At 38.7% G+C, this 24,075-nt stretch overlaps 1 protein-coding gene and 1 long non-coding RNA gene across 7 annotated transcripts in view; one reads left to right on the forward strand and one right to left on the reverse strand.

Annotated features, from left to right (window-relative positions):
• The window catches only part of gemin2 (gem (nuclear organelle) associated protein 2), a 37,013-nt gene extending 24,087 nt beyond the window's left edge, over positions 1 to 12,926 (reverse strand). For 2 of the 6 annotated variants that reach the window (XR_011351302.1, XM_069916854.1), the window contains exons 1-5: positions 12,766 to 12,866; positions 10,570 to 10,690; positions 9,701 to 9,785; positions 4,431 to 4,520; positions 3,429 to 3,488 (exon numbers count right to left, since the gene is read on the reverse strand). Coding sequence is in view for 5 of the 6 variants with exons in the window: in XM_069916854.1 (XP_069772955.1) it covers positions 3,429 to 3,488; positions 4,431 to 4,520; positions 9,701 to 9,785; positions 10,570 to 10,690; positions 12,766 to 12,859 (450 nt within the window). In the remaining variant the exon portion in view is untranslated. The other 4 variants (XM_069916857.1, XM_069916856.1, XM_069916855.1 and 1 more) reach the window with 4 other exon arrangements.
• A 6,032-nt stretch (positions 12,927 to 18,958) lies between these two features.
• LOC138752353 (uncharacterized) lies at positions 18,959 to 22,890 on the forward strand. Its single transcript, XR_011350550.1, has 3 exons — positions 18,959 to 19,056; positions 21,689 to 21,730; positions 22,732 to 22,890. It is a non-coding gene; the product is annotated as an uncharacterized lncRNA (long non-coding RNA).
• The last annotated feature ends 1,185 nt before the right edge of the window (positions 22,891 to 24,075 follow it).

Here is a 24,075-nt window from a genome sequence, read left to right on the forward strand (position 1 = left end):
AGATTTCAACATAACAAACATGCAAAAGAAGATCTGAACCCAAACTATTTTTAATCCAAAAGAATTAGAGATTTTTGAGAAGTGAATTCTTATTTGTGTTGTCATCTCAGTCACCTAAAATGTGCTAATATTACCAAGGCAAAGCGTTAAATTTGACTTTAATCAATAATGCAGGGATGAAGGGCAGAGAAATACTTCAGTTGCAGAGTAGAGGGAACTGAGTTATAGCCTGGAATGTAATTCCTGTTACTTCTTGCTGATCTTTGCACAAAAGGAAAAATTGGCATAGGTATCTGTTTAATTAATTGCTTAGTGATGAGTCAGCATGTTACTTAAAATGTTTTAAACCTATTTAGTTGAAGAAATTGTGAAATTAATAAAGACATTTTCATTTCCTCAATGTTTTTGTCGAGCTTTCCGAAGGCGCCATACATATCACTAAGAGCTAGAAATAGGCATAGGGAAATGAAAGCATGGGCCAACCAGAAGTGCCTGGTTATAATGACACAGAACCTCTGAGAGAGACCAGTGAATACAAGAAGGATGATTATCCTGCTGCCTGCCTATTGACAAAATAACCTGAACCCTAAACCTTGACTTGACACTAGGTCTGTCAGATGTGAGGGCAATCACAAAGCTAAAAGAATTGATACCAGGTCTGCTCGATTGTGAGCAGGTTTGTCCTCTTTAAACAGTCTGAAGCCCACTGTCCCATTGACAGCCTGCCTCTGGCCCACATTGATAGGTAGCGGTGATTAGTAAGGGATTAAGGTGGTATGTGAGTGGAAAGAAAAAGTTTGAAATTCACTTCTTTCAATCAATACTTGCAGTAGATTTTCCCATGCTCTTTTATAAATTGTGTGCATGTTTGATTAAATTGTTGGTGTATTTTCCCACACTCTTTTATAAATTGTGTACTTAAGTTTTTTTGAATTAACCATAACCATATAACCACTTACAGCACAGAACAGGCCAGTTCGCCCCTACTAGTCCATGCCGTAGCAAATCCCCACCCTCCTAGTCCCACTGACCAGCACCCGGTCCATACCCCTCTAGTCCCCTCCTATCCATGTAACGATCCAGTCTTTCCTTAAATGTAACCAATGATCCCGCCTCGACCACGTCTGCCGGAAGCTCATTCCACATCCCCACCACCCTCTGTGTAAAGAAATTTCCCCTCATGTTCCCCTTATAATTTTCCCCCTTCAATCTTAAACCATGTCCTCTAGTTTGAATCGCCCCCTTTCTTAATTGAAAAAGCCTATCGACATTTACTCTGTCTGTCCCTTTTAAAATCTTAAACACCTCTATCAAGTCCCCTCTCAATCTTCTACGCTCCAGAGAAAAAAGCCCCAGTCTGCACAACCTTTCCCTGTAACTCAGACCCTGAAATCCTGTCAACATTCTCGTGAACCTTCTCTGCACTCTCTCTATTTTGTTTATATCTTTCCTATAATTTGGTGACCAAAACTGTACACAGTACTCCAAATTTGGCCTCACCAATGCCTTGTACAATTTCATCATAACCTCCCTACTCTTGAATTCAATACTCTGATTTATGAAGGCCAACATTCCAAATGCCTTCTTCACCACACCATCTACCTGAGTATCAGCCTTGAGGGTACTATTTACCATAACTCCTAAATCCCTTTGTTGCTCTGCACTCCTCAATTGTCTACTATTCAATGTATATGACCTATTTAAATTTGCCTTTCCAAAATGTAGCACCTCACATTTATCTGTATTAAATTCCATCAGCCATTCCTCAGCCCACACCTCCAGCCTTCCTAAATCATTGACTGTGTATTTTCCCATGCTCTCATATACATTGTGCACGTATATCTTATTAAATTGTGCGGAATTTTCCCCCATGTGCGTGTATATTCTTTATTCTCACACTCTTCTATTAATTGCTGTGTTTTAATAAAAGTAACATTTGATAGCAAACCCTTTGGTCCAGACTCAACTCTCACGGACCTGACACTTTCTCAACACAATGACAAGTGCGGAGACTGACAGTTTTACTGTCGGCATTGTCACCTTTATCACCCTAATTTCAACCTGATATATAAAACTGGGGGAATATTTTTGAGCTTTTTTTTGGGAAAAACAAGAGGGCCTAACATGCTGTCAAATACAACATGTTATACGTGACAATAGACGCAGGTGCCGACACTGTTGAGTTACACGTTCAACCCCTTTTGTTCGCAGAATGCCGATATGATTTCTAAAATCATGGACAGAAATGGAGATTTGCAGTTTTGGTTGTTCCTGTGTGAATGACCAATGCCGGGATATAGTTGACTCTTCTTAACGGTAAAATCCTGTGGTCTGTGTAAAAATCATAATGGATGCCAGTCAATCTCCAATACTTCATCCAAACGGCTGGTCTTCACAAGTAAGCTTAGATGAGGAATCAAAGCAATTAATCAATAATGGAGGGTACTGCAGATACACCCGATGTCCTTTTTAATTTCAGCGGAGGTTTTAAAAACCTAAGAAAGGAAAGCAAAAGGGTGCAAAAATAAACTGCTGGAGGAACTCAGCAGTCAAACAGCACCTGTGGATGCAAAAGGAGGTCATATTTCAGATCGAGACCCTGCATCAGTACTCACCATCTGGTCTCTTCTCTGCCTTCAAAGGCAATATGGTCATTTTCACCTCACTGACAAAAGGCAAAGGAGGAAAAACCCAACACCCAACCCCAACCCACCAATTTTCCCCTGCAACCGCTGCTACCGTGTCTGCCTGTCCCGCATCGGACTTGTCAGCCACAAACGAGCCTGCAGCTGACGTGGACATTTACCCCCTCCATAAATCTTCGTCCGCGAAGCCAAGCCAAAGATATTTGCAGTAATTTTTATTTTTAATTATTTTTAAAAGATTTTATTACGTTATTTAAAATTTTTTAAATGTAAAGTTTAAATTTAGACATATGCAGGCCATTTTGGCTCACGAGTCCGGTCTGCCCAATTTACACCCAATTAACCTACACCCCTGGAACGTTTTGAATGGAGGGAGGAAACCCATGCATACACTGGGAGAATGTGGAAACTCCTTATTGACAGCGTGGGATTCGAACCCAAGTCCTGATTGCTGGCGCTGTAAAGATGTTGCACTAACCGCTACTTATTTCTTAACTGATAAACAATGAACTGAAGGTGCTAACATGAAAGAAGAAAATAATGGAAATACTCAGCAGTTCAGGAAGCTGTCCAGGCATTGAACAAATGTAGATCAATGCCATATGTCATCAGAGAGCCATCAACCACAAAATCCTTGCTGATCTGATTTGAATCTTTATTTAATAAAGCGGATTATTTTGCTGAAATTATAACTCAAAATCTAGCTGAGTAACACTTCAGTTTGAAGACACCATCAAGAACAAGGCCAATGCTTTATTTTTGCTCACCTATAAATCTACGTACCAGCAACACATTACTGTCCAAAGGCTGTGTCTTCCAATGATCTCTGTGTTTGTCTATACTCTGGAAAAAAAATGAACATCAATATCCTAAAACTAAAACATTGTATTGCAGGAGAAATTATGAATAAAAATGGAAAAATATACTAAAGTAGCTGTAGACTGTACTAAAAATTATATTTTCTAGTTAGCATATAGCAAGCACAGAGGTTTGAAGCTACATTTTGTATTCCTTGCTCATTCTTCAGCCATTCAAATTATTGTAGTACTCCATAAATTAACATAAACATATCCCAATGGCTATAATTCATGTGCATAAATGTTATTTTTGAAATTGTTTTTTGAGCATCTTCTTGGGTATATTTTTTAATCTAGTACATCTGTGAGAGATTATACTTTGCTAAATCATTATTATTTTTACAGGCTGTTCTTGAATGATGAATGCATTACATTTTCACTTCTGTCCATCAGTTGATTTTGTTCATAAGTAGGAAAACACACAAATCACTCAATATGCTAACCATACCTCCACAATATTCCAATGAGTAGCATTCGAAGCTCACAAGACTGGTAAAAAAGAACAATGACTAGAAGTGGAGAGAGATGAAACTGCTTCTACCAATTATAGGAACAAATGTTTGTGCATACACTGGACTTTTGAATTTAATAATAATAATGGGAGCTTGCTGTACGTACAGGTCCATAAGTCATGCAGTCGTAACCTGGAGATATACCAACATACAGGCACTTTATAATTAGAACTTAATATGCAATACCATGGGATTATAGAGCTAATATGAGTATTTGAATATTCGTCACTAAATGTAATTCGGTGTTTAAAAAGGAAATTCAATATTAAAAAATCCTAACCATTAGATTTAAAAATATTAATTGTAAGGATCTTAAATGTAATAATATATGTTGGCCAGCAAATTAATTTGGCTTTGCCCTATAATGCTTTTTACCACTGACTTCCCCAATAAATTATAGAAACAAATACTTTTACCCGTCGAAGGATGGAAAAATTTGCTACTTGCTGTTGCTGCCACCGGAGGCTGGGAGAAAATCCTGCAGGGGCGGGTTGACATCCTGACAGCTAAAATACATAAATTAAATGACAATACATTCAAACATTCAATGACTCGAGAGTTGGAATATATCTGTACTTTAAACGCAGATGAAGATAAATTAACTCAATTTCTACAGCCGCAAAAAAAGGCAGTTACTGGGTAGGAGATCAGCTTCATGCTATGCTGGAACTAGTTCCATTGAGATTTTATTAAAAATCACAAAAGACAGATGTACAGAGAGCACTTTGATCATCTGCTAAATATTTTGCAGCATTCGGAACCTTTTGTGCCTGGTAGGAGGTCTAATTTGAATAGAGTATAAAGGATTAAAAAAAGTTGCAAATGTAATCAGTGCCAAATCACAATTCTGACTGCATGGTTTTAAGAATGTTTTGGGGTCAAATTTATACTTAGTTCACAGGAACTTGTTGCAGCTACTTGACTATGCTCAAGATTGTAAAAGCTAACATTTTTCAAATACCAGTTACTGTATTTTTTTTACTCAATGCTTGTTAAAGCTGACAGTGCAATTGGACAGATTGCACAGCCAGAACTTCTATTATTACACCCACTGTCACAAAATGCTTTCCCCATTTTGCTTACTCGATGTCAATTGGTAAAAGCAGGTGGGGGTTTTGTTTTCATCAATAAGATTCAGCATTGTTGGACAATCATTTTTTTTTTGTTTTTTTAAATTTTTTTTATTTTTCACACCTTAAACCACATTAACCATGATACATACTTTTTCCTTTTCAAATATATACAGTGCCATTTTCTCCCCCCCCCTCCCTCCTCCCATCCCACCCTCCCTACCTCCCCCCTCCCGTCCATTTAAAGTACAAAATCTAGGATACATTAAACCAGTCAAACAATGTTGTCATTCACAAAAAATAAACAAGAAATTCAACTGAGTCAATTCTTTTCATTTCCTTCTCCTTTCGTTAATTTAGGTAGTGAATGTCCCCGGTAGGTTTTCGCTATTGTGTTTCATGTAAGGCTCCCATATTTGTTCAAATATTTCAATATTATTTCTTAAACTATATGTTATTTTTTCTAATGGAATACATTTATTCATTTCTATATACCATTGTTGTATTTTCAAATTATCTTCCGATTTCCAGGTTGACATAATACATTTTTTTGCTACGGCTAGAGCTATCTTAACAAATCTTTTTTGTGCATCCTCCAAATCAATTCCAAATTCTTTGTTTTTTTATGTTACTTAGGAGGAAGATCTCTGGATTCTTTGGTATATTGTTTTCTGTAATTTTATTTAATATTTGGTTTAGATCTTCCCAAAATTTTTCTACTTTCTCACATGTCCAGATTGCATGAATTGTTGTTCCCATTTCTTTTTTACATCGAAAACATCTATCAGATACTGTTGGGTCCCATTTATTTAACTTTTGAGGTGTAATGTATAGCCTGTGTATCCAGTTATATTGTATCATACGTAACCTCGTATTTATTGTATTTTTCATCGTTCCAGAACATAACTTCTCCCATGTTTCCTTTTTTATCTTTATATTTAAATCTTGCTCCCATTTTTGTTTAGTTTTACCATTTGTTTCCTCATTCTCCTTTTCTTGCAGTTTAATATACATATTTGTTATAAATCTTTTGATTATCATTGTATCTGTAATCACATATTCAAAGTTACTTCCCTCTGGTAAACTCAGACTGCTTCCTAATTTGTCCTTCAAGTAGGATCTCAATTGGTAATATGCCAGCACTGTATCTTGAGTTATATTGTATTTATCTTTCATTTGTTCAAAGGATAATAATTTATTTCCTGAAAAACAATTTTCTATTCTTTTGATCCCTTTTTTCTCTCATTCTCTAAAGGAAAGGTTATCTATTGTAAAAGGGAGTAACTTGTTTTGCGTCAATATTAGTTTTGGTAATTGATAATTTGTTTTATTTCTTTCTACATGAATCTTCCAAATATTGAGTAGATGATGTAATACTGGAGAACTTCTATATTGTACCAATTTTTCATCCCATTTATATAATATATGTTCAGGTATCTTTTCCCCTATTTTATCTAATTCTAATCTAGTCCAATCTGGCTTTTCCCTTGTTTGATAAAAATCTGATAGGTATCTTAATTGTGCGGCTCTATAATAATTTTTAAAGTTTGGCAGTTGTAAGCCTCCTTGTTTATACCATTCTGTTAATTTATGGACAATCATTGTTGATTGAATCAGAGTAAGGATGAAAAGATTGGCTCAGTATCACATAAAACTTGTCAAAAGTGTAAATTGTCTTGGAAGCTGAAATTCATAAAGATTTGGGTTCCATATTATGCAGATGACTGGATGTGTGAGAGCTGGGTGCTTCTGAAAGTAAGTGTAGGAGCGAAGAGGACCCTGGGATAAATTCTGTCCAAGAGTCCTTTGCATAAGTCCAGGACCAGAATAAAAACAAATGATATGTTGCATTCATTAACTGTGATAAATTGTCAACTCTATACAATATTACCATAGCTAACCACATAAATAAAAGTATATTCATGAGCAACTACACCCTACATACTTTGTAAATGTAATTAGTCAAGCACATTGGACAAAATGTGTATTTTATTTTCTGTAATCCTTTAAGCTTGCATGGATATTCAAAACATATTAGACCATTCCCAAGTATATTAGGTATTTGCAAAATTGGTAACTATTCTTTGTAAGGCCCAACCAAACTTCAAAGGAATTGCTAGATTCAGATAAACAAGAATTTGCTAAAATTCTTCGCAAAAGGGAAACATTTTTATTTTACGTTATCTTCTTAAGCCATAAGCACTCTTATAACAAATATTTATCTTTGAAGATCAAAAATTTGTGCATAAACAGCAAATACAGTAAAACATAATTTACAAAAATCTGTAGACACTGTAGTTGAAGTAAAAACGCAAAATGCCGGAGAAGCTCGGCAGGTCCTTTATTAATAAAGGTAAAAATACATAACCAACGTTTTGGGCTTGAGCCCTTCATCAAGGTATGAGAGAATGCCGGCAGGCGTCCAAACAAAAAGGTGGGGGGGGGGGAAGGCAAAGGCAGGAGATGATAGATGGAGAGAGGAGGGAGAGAACAGCAGCAATGAGGGGCAGGAGGGATGGTTGAGTGGGTAAGGGGAAGGGAGGGGAAAACTGAAAAGACAGGATGGGGAGGGGAAAGAAAAGACAAGCAAGTTTAGCAGAAAGCACAGATTTCAATGTTAATGCTATCTGGCTGGAGAGTGCCCAGACGGAAAATAAGGTATTGTTCCTCCAATCTGCAGGTGGTCAGGGTGGGATAGTACATAAGGCCCTGGACAGACATACGAGTCCAGGATTGTGACTCAGAATTGAAATGGTTGGCTACTGGGAGGTTGCTGTTGTTGCGGACAGAGAGCAGGCATTCAGCGAAGCAATCTCCCAATCTGTAACTGGTCTCTCCGATGTAGAGAAGGCCACAAAGAGAGCACCAAATGCAGTAAATAAGTCCTGTGGTTATAAAATGAAGTGTTGCTTCACATGAAAAGCCTGTTTCCGGCCCCGGACCGTGGTGAGAGTGGAGGTGTGGGTGCAAGTGTTGCACCTCCTATGGTAATGGGGGGGGGGGGGGGGGGGGGGCGGTAAATAGGTAATAGGTGGGGAGGGATGAGTGGACGATGGAATTACGGAGGGAGCAGTCCTGGCGGAAAGCTGAGGGAGAAGGACAAATGAGCCTGGTGGTGGGATCCTGTAGTAGGGTAATAGGGTGGTAGGTGAGGATGAGGGGGATTCTATGTTTGTTGTGTCTGGGGGCAGAGGGAGCCAGGGCAGATGAGTGGGAAGTGGAGGGGATCCAGGTGAGGGCTGTGTTGATATTGGTGGAGGGGAAGCCACGTTTGTGGAAGAAGGCAGACATTTCGGAAGATCTGGAGTGGAAGACCTCACCTTGGGAACAGATATGGCGGAGACAGAGAAACTGAGAGAAGGAATCCTTCCAAATACAGTAAAACCTCTGGTATTCGGCATCTACAGAGATTGGTAGATGCCGGATAATTGAGTTTTATGTTGCTTGAAACTCACTTTTACAATGCCTAACTAATACACCTGCACTAAGAATAGTTTAAAAGACAAAATTACTACACTGTATTTACAATGAACAAACTAGGGTGGCATGGTTGGCATAGCTGTAAGTGCAATGCCTTTACAGAGCAAGCAATCAGGAATGGGGTTTGAATCCCGTGCTGTCTGTAAGAGGTTTGTAAGTTTTCCCCATTTCTGTGTGGGTTTTCCCCGGGAGCTCCGGATTCCTCCCACTGTTTGAAACATACCAGGGGTGTAGGTTAATTGGGTATAAATTGGGTGGCACAGACTCATGAGCAGAAATGGCCTGTTACCATGCTGTATGTCTAAACTTAAAAATTTAAATTAAAACTTCATTTACATGAATACATAAACCTTAGACATTTTACTTTATATTCAGACATATTATTTGAAAACATTTAACCATCGTTGCATCCGTAGGCTCCTTCTCCACGGAGCTGCCTGAAAGATGAACAATAATATCATAATTAAGCCCCCTCCCCCAAGTTTACATATAAAGTCTTACTAAAGATAAAGACTGTTACTAAACAGGGATAAGGAGACATTTTAAGGGAGTTTTTCATCCATGGCGATGCCATTTTATTCAAACACAACTTTATTCAAATAGCTGTTGTGGGTTGGGCATGGCTAAGGAACTCTAATGGCTGAATATTTGCTCCCGTCTATACCAAAGTTTTATGTGTTACTTCAGATAACATTTATTTATACAATTTAAAAAAATCTAAATTTTTATTTATTTTAAAATTTATTTTCCTCAATTCTTTTTGCCAGTTGCCGATTATCTGAATTCTAGATACAGGGGTTTTACTGTACACAAATTATTAATGTATTTTAATGGTTATAGGTCTAGTGATATGTTAACTGAGAAACTAATTTATATTTTTAAACAGTGGCATTTAAGCAGTCCATCATATCCAATAAACTTGCATGCCAACTTCAATATTACATAAATGTGACTGAAAATTACAAGATTTTCCACCAAAATTAAGCAAATTTTGGTTTGGTTTCTCTTTATGATTGCGGTCCATTGCAAAGGTATAATTTTCAGTCAATCTTATTTTTCTACTAATTTCGGTAGCATTGAGTGATAGTCTAGAAATAAAAGTAGCCAGGAAAATATTGTGATTTTCATGTACTTACTGAAACATTTACTGTTTGATGGCTTTTTAACTTTCTTGGATCGATTTTTGCCACCACAACATCAGGACATCTTGATGCTTCAATCCTGAAAATTTAGAGAGAACTTCTGAATTACAATTCATAACCATAAACTGCAAATAAAACAAAACTAACACTTTTATCATTTCTATTCACCATTTCCATGCTTTCAGCTGAATATCCATTATCTATGTTCTCGCTGTTCTCTAACAATTTTACAGCATCAACCTAGTAACCTAGTGAGAAATTTGAAATAGGTTATTTCTTCTGTTTCTCATTGTTTTTCAAGATTGCTGCTATACATAATGAGGTCGGATTCAACTCTGAGGATGAGAAGCAGGAAATTCCTCCATCAGTGTGACATGTAATCCATATTCTAATACATTCCTGATTGTGCTTTTATCTGTTTGGATAAGAATGGTAAATTGATAAAGCCTATCATTTAGATTTATTTACAAATATCATACAAATTTGTGGAATGTGAACAATATTTAATAGAGTGAACATATTTGATATTTGAAATATCAATGTTCCATTTGAAAAGTGAAAGATTGACTTTTTTGTCTTTTAAATTAAAAAATATCAGACATGTCTGATCTCCCAAGTCATGGATCAATTATGAGAAAAAAGCCTACGTTTTTCAAGGGAACCATATTTGGTTGATGAATGGTGCATGGCAAGAACATTAGTCTCCTGATGGAAAGTAGATATTACACTATTGTACAGCAATTACACTTAAAGTGCACCTCTTTGCAATGTAAAACACCCTTTACTGGTCTTTCAATTTAACTTTTTGGCACCTTTGATTAGTTCAAATAATTGATTTTAATTCAAATACTTTTCCCACTTACTGGACTCTTTTTAAATATTCTTGGGGTGTTCTTGGTGGCACGGTAGGGTCGAAGTCTTCAGCGGTATCCCAGTCATCCACAGGCAATTGCCTGGGCATCAATTCTTCATCAAAATTCATGTCTGTCAAAATATTTTGGCCACTTGATCAAAAAGGAAAACTTAAGCTCAAAATTACATTTGGTTCACCTGATAGATATGGAATCAGAAGAAAATTCAAACTATGAGAAACACAACATTTGAGCAAATATTTTACATTTCATGCATTAAACAAAATCACTTTTCCCACCTTCTGTGAAATACCCTTTATCTTTTAGTTCCCTCCCCAGCTTCTTCCTCCTTCCCTTATCCCCCTTGATATCAACCTACTTTAGTCTTGACCAAGGAGTGACCAGCAAACATTTGACTGACCATTTTTACCCATGGATGCTGCCTGATTTCTGATGATGGTGCATTTTTTGGATGCGTTAACTTAAAATTAACTGTAAGAGCGTACAATTTGCACTTTTTGGTCATGTTTGATTGGCAAGAATCACTGTTTTCGATCGAGCTGGACAAATTCTTTGGCTTATGACTAGAGTAAATGAAATAAAAACATTCTGCTCACTTATGATTCATGACAAATGTCAAATAAACATTCCTACAGTATTTCACACAGAGCAATGATATTTGGAAAGGCTGGATTGGTAAAAAGGTTCTCTGTTAGTGAATTGTCAAAGATTTGTTTATATCAGTGATTTATGTGACAACTTAGATCATAACACCAAAGGTTTCTAATGGACCAGAAATATAAACATGAAACAAATTCTGGTTCACTTCTAATAATAAACTGAGATTTTCATCTGTCTTGTCTCAATAATTGGAGATGAATATTAAAAGATCCAATGGGACTATTCTTGCCTTCTCCATTCACCTAATATTTATAGTGTGGACAGGGGGTGAAAAAATTGCAAGCAGTTGCTTCTTCTATTATCGGTCATTACCTCTGAAGAAAGGGAGGGGGCTAGGTAAGTACACTGTAGTCAGATAAAGAGAGAGTTAAATATGCACCACACCAAATGCACTTCGTATATTTTTGCTGTGGTGTAACACATGTCCTGCATCATCCTAGACAAATGGCAGAAATTTTTTTTGGTGAAAATGCACCAAAATATTGCAAATTACTATATTTACTAGAACTCCATTAATGGTCAAAATGTTGTCAGTACCAGAGTGGCACATTTTCTGAACTGTTGAATGTTATCCTCAACACTTTCAATTAACTTTTAAAAAAAGTGGCACATAAATTTTCCAGCGAGCTTAGTAAATAAGGAGGAGCACAGGAAAGAAGAACTAGATGATTCTAAAGGGAGTGTAGGAAACAGAAGCAGACGAGTTTCATGGTAGTGAGAGAAAATGGGGGGAAAACAGATTCCTGGTGAGTTTCATTAAGCATGGGAACCTGGGCACAAACCCAGAGGGGAAGGGAGCCCAGCAATTGGCATCTAATGAACTAGGTGCTGAACCACCATGATCTCCAATGGGATAGCAGATTATGGAAGTCTGTTGTCAATTATTTTTCCCTTTAAATGTAATGGGTATTACCAATGGTGTAATGACAGAATTCCTGTCATAATAGATCAGCCTTTTTTCAGCAAATTGAAATGAAATTTTCTTTGCAGCTATCTTTAAAATGAAAGGCATTGGAAATGCTATATGAACTAGTTAGGGGCTAGTTCAAAAAGTGGTGGGAGGTGGGGAAAAGAAACAAATGCAACTTGCATTCATCCCAAATCCTTGTCCATGCAGAATAAAAAATCACAGTGCTCAGCAAGATACATGCTGGTCTTTGCCTTTGCTATCTAAAGGACCTGCTGAGTTTCTCCAGCTTTGTGTTTCGACTTCAACCAGTTTATCATGTGTCACTTTTGGAAATATTGTGCACTGTTCAATTGCAAAAAAAGGCAGGTTAATTCTAATAAGTAGCTGGCAAATGTTAGAATGTTGCTCTCGAGATTAGCCGGAATAAAACAGCTTAAAGTGAAATGGAAGGAGATCTTCCCCTTCACGTCGTCCCGAAGAGGAGCAGCCAGTCCCGTGGGTTCGCCCCGAGTGAGGGGAGCTCCGGCTCGGAGCGGGCCATCCCGGCGCAGTGCAAAGCAGCGGGAGCTCGGGGCGGGGCATTCAAACGGAGTTCACCACACACGATCCGCTCAGACCGGCGCACGGAAGAACGGGCCATGGCCGCGCTGCTGCCACAACTCGCGCAGGCTCCAGGTGGCCACCCGAACGCTCAGCGGCCGCGACGACCATTCGAATGTACGTACTGGACTCGCACCCGAACCTTTCAAGGAGAGACGATCGACCATCGCTTCCTGTTCCGGTGGAGAGCGGGAACTACAATACCCAGGAAGCATTGCGCGGGCTGAGCCGGGCTGGGGTGCCAACCACTGGTGCTCCGTTGGGTCAGTTGGCAGATGTTGCCGTGGAAGGTATGGTGTAATGATCCACTCTACTCATTCTCTTTATCTCTCCGCTGTCCACGAGCCCAGGAAACTTTCCTGGACCACCCTCGCCCAGCGATGTGAAAAGGCAAATGGCTAAGTAGGGGAAGCCTTGTCATGTCGCCGCTGTGCTGGTTAAAATTAAAAGATACTGTTCTGAGCCCAGAGGACCCCAAAACCCAGCAGCAATAGATATTCACCAAATGCAAGTGGTTACTTCAGCAAAATTTGCTTTTAATTATCGTTAAACATGAAAGTAGAATCACTGTTGTCTTACTTAACCCCCTTCTAATTCTAAGTGCACATGTATGTGTGTGCAAGTTCAGAAAAGTTCTTTGGTTCACAGTCCAATCTCACTTCTCATTCCTTCGAGTTCACTGGTTGCAGGCAATTCTCAAGCTGGGCACAGAATTTAACATGTATGAAGTTTACCAGGCTTTGGTGCTTGAAAGGTAAATGGTTACCGCTCAGGAAGGCTCTTGTCGGTTTAGAGAGAGATTTGTTGTAAATTTACTTCCATAAGCCACTTCAATGTTTTGCCGAAGAAACTTGTTCCCTCAAATGATAACCTCTTTCTTTCAGGTCATCACAGAATACCTTTTTGTTTTGTAATGGATTATAAATATTTGGGAGAATTTTGGTAAGATTTTGAGTAAGGTTACACACATTTTAAAAGAGATCTTATTTGAAAGACTGAAGAATTCATATTCAATAACATTGCAGAAAGAATGGAGAATGCTAAGCACATTTCACAAGTAGGTGTTAATTGAAATAATGTCATGAAGTGAATAGACTGGAGACACTCTGGCTGTTGGAAGCTCATTTCAAGGGTTTTGACAGAGTCCTGGGTTTTGTTTACCTAAGACAACATCTTGACCAAGGAGAAGAACTCCTGTTGTTTGCTGAAGAAGGTGGGGATTTTGCAAGTGAGAGAGTCACATGGGCTTTTTGACAGTTCAGTTGAAGAGAAAGAGACAAATTAACAAGCTCTCCCAGCTACTGTGTGTGACACTGAAAAGAGACTGAACAATCACGGATGAAACAAGCCAGGAAGAACTGGTTGGAAACAGAAAATTCCAGAGCAGAGGATGGCTGGAAGTGCTATCTGTGTGATGTTTTTCTTGGAATAAGAGGATCAGAAGGGAACTCTATGATGGCCTGAAAGAAAGAGGTTACCATCTTGAAAACCGTGATGGGGCAAGTTTCATCAGTGAGACATTGAGGTGACTAATGGTGGTACCTCAGTTGTGGAAATCCTGGAACAACAAATCTCTCTCTGCAAACCCTATAAGAACCTTCCTGAGTGGTAAACATTTACCTTTCGAGCACCGAAGCCTGGTAAACTTTGTACATGTTAAATGCTGTGCACAGTATTAGAATTGCCTGGATCCAGAGAACTTGGAAGAAGGAGTAGTGAGATTGAACTGTGAACCAAAGAATTTTTCTGAAATTTACACACAATTACACACGCGCTTAGAGTTAGAAGGGGGGTTAATTTAGATTAGTTAAGTATAGAGATAAGTTAAAGTTTGATTCTGTTTTCATGTTTAAAGTTGATTAAAAATAACTTTTGTTTTAAAAACCACTTGTCTTGGTGAATGTCTATTGCTGCTGGGTTTTCTGGTCCTTTGGGCTCGTAACATTTTCTCTTATTCTAAATGAAACATTAGACAGCCAGTTCTCTCCTCTTCCATGAACCACAAGGGCTTTGACCAGGCAGACTTCCAAAATGGGGCTTGCCAGCTTGTCCTGTTCCAGTCCCAGGTGCTCGTGCTAACTTTAACCCTGTAGAATGATCTCTGTGAGTGACTCTCTTTTTTTTATAAACTTTATTTATTCGTTCAAAAACCAAATAGTACATAGCATATACAACAATTAACCATAAACATGAACGTTATTTTTTTATATATAGAAAAGAAAAGAAAAGAACCTCCCCCCCTTCAGCCAACTCTCCTAAGGAGAACCATAAAGAAAGAAAAAAGAAAAAATATTAAGGAAAAATTAAACGTACATATTAAGATCTAATCAACATAAATTGAAATGTAATTATTCTGAGTATAACAACCACTTATTAATAAAAAAAACTATAATTATCACGTGAAACATATGTAATTTTTTCCATTATTAAACAATATTTCATCTCGTTATGCCATCTATTAATATCAATCATATTTGTATCTTTCCACGTACCAGCAATACATTTTTTCGTGACAGATAAAGCTAAATATACAAAAGCAAGTTGAAATTTATCTAATCCCAAACCTTTCGTGACTCTCTCTCTTTGAGAGAAAGCCTGTTTTACTCTCCCTACTTGCAAAACTGCATGACCTTCTCAAACAACAAAGTTCTCTTCTAGACAATCTGCGACTCCAACAAGATCTTTCATCTGTTGCCTTTTGCAAACAACAATCCATTAGTGAAGTCTCTTGAGCATTCTTCAAAACTCTTGCAAAAGCTGTGGAGCTGAAATGACTAGCATGGGGCAGAGCTCCAATATTTCATCCAAGATCTGTTTTAAAGTGTTTGTATGTGACCTACTCTAACAAACCTCTCCCAATTTATCTCCCAAATACATATCTATATACTCTGTCACAATACCTACCGCCTGAAACAGCGGGCCGCTTCAGCACATCGTGATGGCAGCACAATGCGGGATGAATAGCTGTCCTCATTTACCGTAATCTGTCACACAGCTGGATTTCCTAGAGGTTCCAGGTGAGTGAGGGATTATGGGAAACAAAGTTGGTCATTCATCCAGCATTGTGCCGCCGTTGTGACGTGCTGAAGCGCATTGGAGGAGGGAGCTGGCTCACAAGCAGGCGGGCTAGTGACTGATGGATGGCGGTGGGGGGGGGGAAAGACCCCTCCCAAAAAAATTGCTGTGGAAGGCAAATTCCTGTGAATTTGGGCCGTGGTGTAAAAGGCCAGGGAGGTCCTGAATTCCTGGGAATTTCACTGGGATAAAGTAGGGTCACCGTTCACCTGTGGTATGTTGACCATGTCCTCCTTTTCAATGGCCACCCTAGCTGAGGGACATACTAACGCGAAGGCATGAGGGGAAGAACCACAGTCTAGAAACCTCCCATTACTGGGCACTGAGGGGCTGAGACTGGGGAGAAGCTCCTCAACCAATAGAGGAGGGAGAAACAACAAGCTGCCACAGTGGTGGTAACTGTACAGTATTAAGAGAAGAATGTACAATTTACAATGATGAGAATGTATAGATATGATTGACACAATGAATGTAAAAATTCTTGAACAGTTTTTGTGTAAAATAATTTATTCTGAATAAAGTATATTTTTGAAAGAATGTATGTCTGTAGTTTTGATAGGGAATAAATCATGCAGGAAGGTGTTTGTGTTGACATATATGCAATATCCTCATGCACCAGAATCTGCTCTCCAGTTGTCTGAATGCCAATGGGGCAAAATTTTGACCAACCTAGACCAATGGTTCTCACTCTTTTTTTTCTACTTACATACCACCTTAAGTAATCCCTTACTAACCACAGAGCACCTACGGCATAGGATACCAATGACCTAGATAGGCTATTTAGTTAATGTGCAATGGCTGCTCTCTATTAACAGATATCCAACACAGCTATTTTCCTCTTCTCAAAGTAAAGTTTGGGACGTGACCATCAGGATTCTCATGAATAATTCAAAAGATCATCTGAATATTCCACTATTTTCACAATGCAGGAACAATATCATTATCACTGCCATTAGTGAGACACATTGGACTGAATGAAGTTATGAATATCTGATCGGACAAACCAGAAGAGGTGGACAATCCTTGGAGAGACTGGATACAGACTGGGAGATTGCTTTGCTGAGCACATTCCCTCTGTCCACATTGTCTGGACACTCTCCAACCTAATGGCATTAACACTGACTTCTCTGGGTTCTGCGAGCTTACTTCCCACCTCTGCCATCCCTAGCCATTCCCCTGCCCTTGTCTGTGGGGGAGGCGTGGCCTCCCTGTATGAAACTCATTTGGAAGTCATATCACCTGTCAGTACATGGTGTACTTTTTGTTTCACTCAAAGTTACAGTTTGTAGGTGGAGTGTCAGTTAAGATTTGACTCAAACCACCAGTCAGTGCACACCTTGCCATTGGCTGGTTTAAATTACCTAGCGTCCTTATTGGCTAGAGCCCTGCATTTGGCACCAGCATAGAGGATATTCTCCCTCTCTGTCTTGAGGTGATAGTCCCAGACACCGCTCTATGCTAGGTTGCCACTGTAGATGTCACTTGGATGGGTTGTAGGCAAGGTGCACACTGCACTGAACCTGAGGTGTGAGATTGCTATTGCTTAAATTGCTATTAATTAATACTGGCAGTAGAACAGCCACTCTCAACTGATCAGGGGTCTGAGAGCATATGTATACCCCTGCAGGTACAATGGTACCAGATCCACCTCCTCTAATTCAGAGGTCTGGGAGGGAGAGTCTAACCCCTGCTTATCGTGTGTGATTTGTTTCCTGTCACAAATTTTCCCATGTTCTTTATTGTGCTTGTTTACTTTATTCCCATTATGATTTTTTTCCCCATGCTCCCTTATAAATTGTGTGCATTGTGTTCCCATGCTGATTTATTAATTGTTGTGTTAATAAAGTTACGTTTGATTGCAAACCTTTATATCCAGACTCATCTCTCTTTGAACCCACTGAACCTGACACTTTCTCAACAAAACACCTTGTCTGTTGATGTGTCCTTCCCATCTCCCCCCCACTTTATCCATCTATTATCTCTTGTCTGTGGGACTGTATTCCTCCCCTCTGTCCCCCTTCCCCCACCATTTTGTTCATAGCTTTTTGAAGGGCACACTGTTTGCCCTGCTAATTTTCTCTAGCATTGTGTTTTTACCATTCTTATTGGTTTGGTTTTGCTATGGAGAATGAGCTCTGGCATCTCAACTACCCCCAACAACAGCACAATCATTTGTCTCATGATCCAGCCATCTCCTCTGGTACCACTGCCTCCAGCACCCCAGTAACCTCCATAGCCCCACAACCTGCCCCAGAGGGTGTATATATTTAAGATGGAGATAGATAACAATGGAAGGATATGGGGATCTGGCACAAATAATAAGTAGATTAGTCACGATCATATTGAATGGTGGGGAAGGCTGGATGGGGATCCTGATCATCCTTGGCGACTCCACTGCCAAAATTTGAAAGAATTTTGCAACTGAAGGCTCTTCTATATTGCTGATAAGTAACAAACAAAATTACTAAACATGTAATTTATTGAAGACATTCAAACAGTGAAGGCTGCAATGATAATATATCAAAAATCCTATTTACAGCAAACCATTATTACCACTCTTCCTGGAGATCCTGATTTTCTATGATCTTGTTTTAATTATCACCTCTCTCATGCCACACCATCCCAAACTTGTGCCCATACATCCAATGTAGTGTTATTTTATATTGCTATCCACAAAGTGATGCTAAACATTTTTTTGCAGGAGGCTAGATTTATGATCCAAAAGCACTTTCAGGAACCACTCTGAAGAAACAATGTTTAATTTTAAAAGTACACAACTGAATACTGATAACCTTTAGTCATGTTTAAATATGTGAATTCTCACTCCTCCCAAAACATGTCTGCTGCTCCTTTTCCACTGTAGGTCATTAATTTCTAATGGTGATTTCATTTTTCTTCATCTAATAGCACAGCCTGACATGCTTGGCCTTTCCTACAGCTCTGGATGGCACAGATTTTGTTTTATTTTGTTCTCTCTCTCTCTCTCTCTCTCTCTCTCACTCTCTCCCACCCCCCTAATATTAAGTTCCTTTGTTTCTGGTATCTCTTTCTAAATTCACTTATGAACCAGATAAATTCAATAACACTGGACTGTATTTTTTTTCAAAAGGTTTGCTTCCTGAAAAAATACTGAACACAAAGATAATTTCAGATTTGCAGTTCTGTATCATGTTGGAAATTGGAAGCAAAGATGGTTATATCTTTGTCAAGATAGCATGACAAACACTATTAATGTAAGATATAGATTAATTCAATATCATTTTTTTTACATCAGCTATATTTAACACTGAAGAAACTGAATAGAATGAAATCAGATATATCAGATCAATGCTTTGGATGTGGTGAAGAGATAGGTACTCTTTTTCATTCAACATGGTCACGTCCTAAGGTAAAACCTTTGAGTGGATTTGCAAAACTTTAGAACAAATTTCAGGCACATTATTTCTATTAAACCTAGATTTATTTCTTTTGGGAAACAGAAGGAACAAGACTCAAACTAAAATTGTCAACATATCAAACGAAATTTGTTAAAATAGCATTGGCATTAGCAAGGAAGTGTATTGCAGTGACTTGGAAGATGGAATGCAGAAATCCAAAGCCTTCAGAGAAAAATGACATATAATTTGCAAAATAAATACCCTATATTTTTGCAAATTTGGAGCCCATATACACAAACCTTTGGTATAAATATGTTAAAATGAAAATGATTACATAAAATCTGTTGAGTTCCAATCTGTTGGGAGGGGGGGGGGGGCAATACTCTGGCCAATTCAAGATACTATATTAATTTAAAAAAACTTTTTATACTCTATATAACTTTTCATATGCATATATTATTTTTCAAGAGTGGGAGGGAATGAAGGGGTTATAACCATCATGTAATGAATGAAATATTCTTTAGTTTTAATACTTATTGTATAATGATTTATTAATTTCATGTATGGAAACACTTTTAACATTAATTTTAGCATGTTTAGAACCATAGAACATTATAACACAGAAACAGGCCCATTCGGCTCTTCTAGTCTGTGGTGAACCATTTTTTTGCCTAGTCCCACTAACCTGCACCCAGTCCATAGCCCTCCATACCTCTCCCATCCATGTACTTAACCATATAACCATATAACCATTTACGGAGCGGAAACAGGCCATGTTGGCCTTGCGAGTCCACACCGGTTCACTGATTTTGTGCACCCTCTTTAGGCATTGGTCCCGGTAGATCTTCATTCAATAACAACTTGTCCAAATTCTTGTTAAATGTTAAAATTGAGCCCACATTCACCACATGTTCCACACTCCCAACACTCTCTGTGTGAAGTTCCCCCCTCATGTTCACCCTGAACTTTTCCCCTTTCACTCTTAACCCACAGCCTCTGGTTTGTATCTCACCTACCCTGTAAAAGAAAAGCCTATCCATATTGACTCTGTGCATTATGATGCTGACTTACTGCATTAGTTCAGTTGACCAAAAAATATTTTGCCACTGATTTTCATTTGTACTCAGCATCTAATGCCTCTTGTGTCAACCATAGTCAGCCAGCATTGATGGATTCCAGTTGCCCTGATACCACTTTTTCATGGTCACGTCCAGGTGGAACTTTTCACCATGTTCGTCACTGACTGCACCAAGATCAGCAGGGAAGAAGTCCAAGTGCAAATGTAGAAAATTAATTTTTAAATGACATGTTGTACTTCATGGTTTTGTATGCTTGAAGTAGACTTAAAATATGACAGGAAATCACAAAAATAGGTTGTATCTAAAAAAACAGTACGGGATAGGAAAGTTTTAAGGTAATTTTTTTTGACCAGCAGCCCAAAATCCATAAAATACACTCAAAGATGTTCAGGAAGCAAAATTTTTTATCGTTGAGCGTAATTTGCCCTTAGACCAACACTTTTGTCCCATCCATCTTTTTCCCATCTTCTCTACCATTAAGGGTCTTTGAGTTGTTTCTATTTCTGCCACCTTTACAATTATTTAAACCGAGAGGCCAGTGACTTTTGAATACACTCAGCAGGCCTATTGACATATGCTTTAATACAAACACCACCTACTTCCCTGTGGCAGAGGACTCTTCTGCCAATTGACAATCCGTGGAACTGCAACAGAAGCAGTCATCCTTGAGGGAGTGTTTAGACGAGCATGCAATGACACCACTAGTCTGTTGGCATGTACCCTTGACACTGCAGATCTGTAAATGAATGCAATTAGCTTTCCATAAATAAATTTTATTCTGCACTATATCAGCTGCTGCATATTACTGGAGAAATGACAGTGCTTTAATTATGAAACATTGCTGTAATTTCAGTCATAATTTGTAAAAATATGTTTTAAAAAAGATTCTGTAGCTGGTTGCAATCATTATTTCTTTTTCAATATTTTTGTATTGAAATTGAAATTCCACCTCAAAAAATATAGAGTGCATAAGAATACATATTAAAAAAAATCATTTTACTTAGATCATACCATTTCATCCAAGGTACCCTGCATTCTCAATCAAACAAATTATTATTTTATTATGAAAAGAAAATTCACTACCAAAAAAAAACCAAAGCTGTTTGGCAAGGAGATGGAAAAGAAATTCCTTATTAGTCAACACCTCTGCATTAATACCAAATCAAAGATTATGAAAGTAATTCAAAAAGGGTCCCCACATTGAGATGTGCTATCAATAACTCAAAAGAGTAGAGTTATAGAATGATATTTACAATAAACTTGAAGATCATCCTGTGCTGTGACCCAGGCTTTCTGGGGAGGGGTTATGATGTTGGAGCCTTTATACAGGATCAAGAGGGAGGAGCCATGGGTATATCACAGGACAAGGGCAGAGCCAGATTAATGAGTATTTTTTTTATTTTGTCCAGCAGGATGACGTGGGGCACAAAGTCTTACAAAGGTCTGAGTGGGTAAGTCTGTCGGCAGCCTGATCTTTTGTTGTGACCAGTGGAGAGTCAGTTGCTCTGCTGTAGCTGGAGCCATTGTTTCGTCCTGGACCTCCAGTGCTGTGTTGATCTGCTGGGGGCGTGGTGACTCGACCGGAGTGACTGGGGCAGGGGTGGGATGAGTGTGCCATGGTATGTAGTGTGTGTCTGTGGGAAGGGAGGGTGAAGTTTGGTGGGCTTGCTCTTTGGGTGTCCTCACATGCATGAGGTCCCGGATGGAAAGTTTCCTCGTGTCCATCTGGGTAGGTGATGTACGTGTATTGGGAGTTTGCATGAAGGAGCTGGACACTTTTGACCAGTGGGTCAATTTTATGGTCCCTCATGTGCTTCTGTAGCAGGTCCAGCCCTGGGGACGTCAACCAGGATGGAAGGGTGGTCCCTGATGTGGACTTCCTGGGGAAGGAAAAAAGATAAAGTGGTAGAACTCTAGCCTTTTATTTCCAATAAACTTGAAAGTCATCCTGTGCTGCGTTCCAGGCTTTCTGGGGAGGGGTTATAGTGTGGAGCCTTTATACAGGGTTAAGAGGGAGGAGCCACAGATACAATCACAGGATGGGGCAGAGCCAGATCAATGAGTGTACAGCAGCTCACCACACAGTGTTTGAAAATTTAAATTCAAATCGAAAATTGAGCATCTAATTTTCTCTAAATTTAAACATGACATAACGTCATGTAGCCATTGAGCATGAGTAGGTGGAGCAATGTCTTTCCTGTAATTATTATTTGCTCTGACAGCTCAGTGGTTAGAGCACTGGTCTTTTAAACCAGGGTTTGTGAGTTTGTTCCTTATTGGTGCTTTATTTCTTTGAGGGGCGCTGGACAAAGTGGCTGTAGACTCTGTTTGTCTTATGGTAGACAAAGTGAAAGAATTTCATGTATGTTACATTCCTAAAAAATGTATTATGTGACAATAATGAAACCTTTACCTTTAAATTAATTTTGGTGATTTTGCTTTATCTTCTTAGGAAGTCCCATGGGATCGAAGATGTTTTGCTTTCAATTATTTTGGTGGATTTTGAGGTAGCTGATGAGCCAGACTGCTGCCTGGGGTGGAAATATGGAGATGGTACATGCTTTCTCTTGTTTTTGTTGGACTTCTTCAGCTCTGGATAAAGAAGTTCGAGGTTTAGGTAAGCAAGTTAATAGAACCAACAACTTACCCATGTCTGACAGTTTTACTAATGACATTCATATTCTATCCAAAATTCAAAATGGACTTGTGCACGACAAAGTTAAAACAATTTTTTCAGTTTCAACTAGCTACTGTGAGATGGAATTGTGTTTATCATTTGGAAATAGAATTTGTCACATTAGGCTGAAGACAATAGTTTCAATCTTGACGGTTGGAGGAAAATTCTGTTCATCTGTTGTTGGCTGGTGGATAAAGAGTTTTCCAATTTCGTGATGATTCAGTTGGGGTGGGGGTGGGGTAGTGTTGTGGGGAGGATGCCAAGTGGTGGTGAGGTAAAACTGATGACTACTTGTATGCATTTGGAAATGGTGGACTACTTTCAGATAATGATACTGTAAGACCACACACTGATGCAAAATAGGTGTAAAAACATCAGTGGTAATAGTGTCATGGTGACAGAAAAAGCCATGGATCTTGAATCTCTGAAAGACCAACTCAATGAAAATAGAACCAGACAGGTTAGATCAGTGGTTCTCAACCTTTTTCTTTCCACTCACATCCCACTTTAAGTAATCCCTATGCCATCGGTGCTCTGTGATTGGTAAGGGATTGCTTAAGGTGGTATGTGAGTGGGAAAGGGAAGGTTGCGAATCATTGCTCTCGACTCAGTTGACACTGAAATACTTTGCTTGAGAAAAATTGTCATTGGCCCATTTCCTTTGAAGTTAATGAAACCATGCACATAATGAGTCAATTAGTTATGATTAAAACAGTGGTTTTCAAACTTTTTCTTTCCGCCCACATGTCACCTTAAGCAATGCCTCACTAATCACAGTGCACCTATGGCATAGGGAATACTTAAGGTGGTATAAGAGTGGAAAGAAAAAGGTTAAGGACCACTGATGTAAAGATTCTGCTCAGCTGTTTGGGTTTCATGCAGTAAATAAAATGTCCAGATTTTTTATTCAGTTTCAAGTCAAGGAAGGAAAATTGACAGGGAAATCAATCATGACTGACGAGGTCAAGAAGAAAGTCATACAAGGTGGTATGTGAGTGGAAAGGAAAAGGTTGAGAACCACTGGGTTAGATAATATTGGTGGGGAGGACGGAGTGAACAAATGTATTTTGGTAGGTCAAGGGGACGTGGAGGGGGTTACCTCGCCTTTGTTTCAATGAC

Source organism: Narcine bancroftii, chromosome 2 (genome assembly GCF_036971445.1).
Source record: "Narcine bancroftii isolate sNarBan1 chromosome 2, sNarBan1.hap1, whole genome shotgun sequence".
NCBI classification, from domain to species: Eukaryota; Metazoa; Chordata; class Chondrichthyes; order Torpediniformes; family Narcinidae; genus Narcine; species Narcine bancroftii.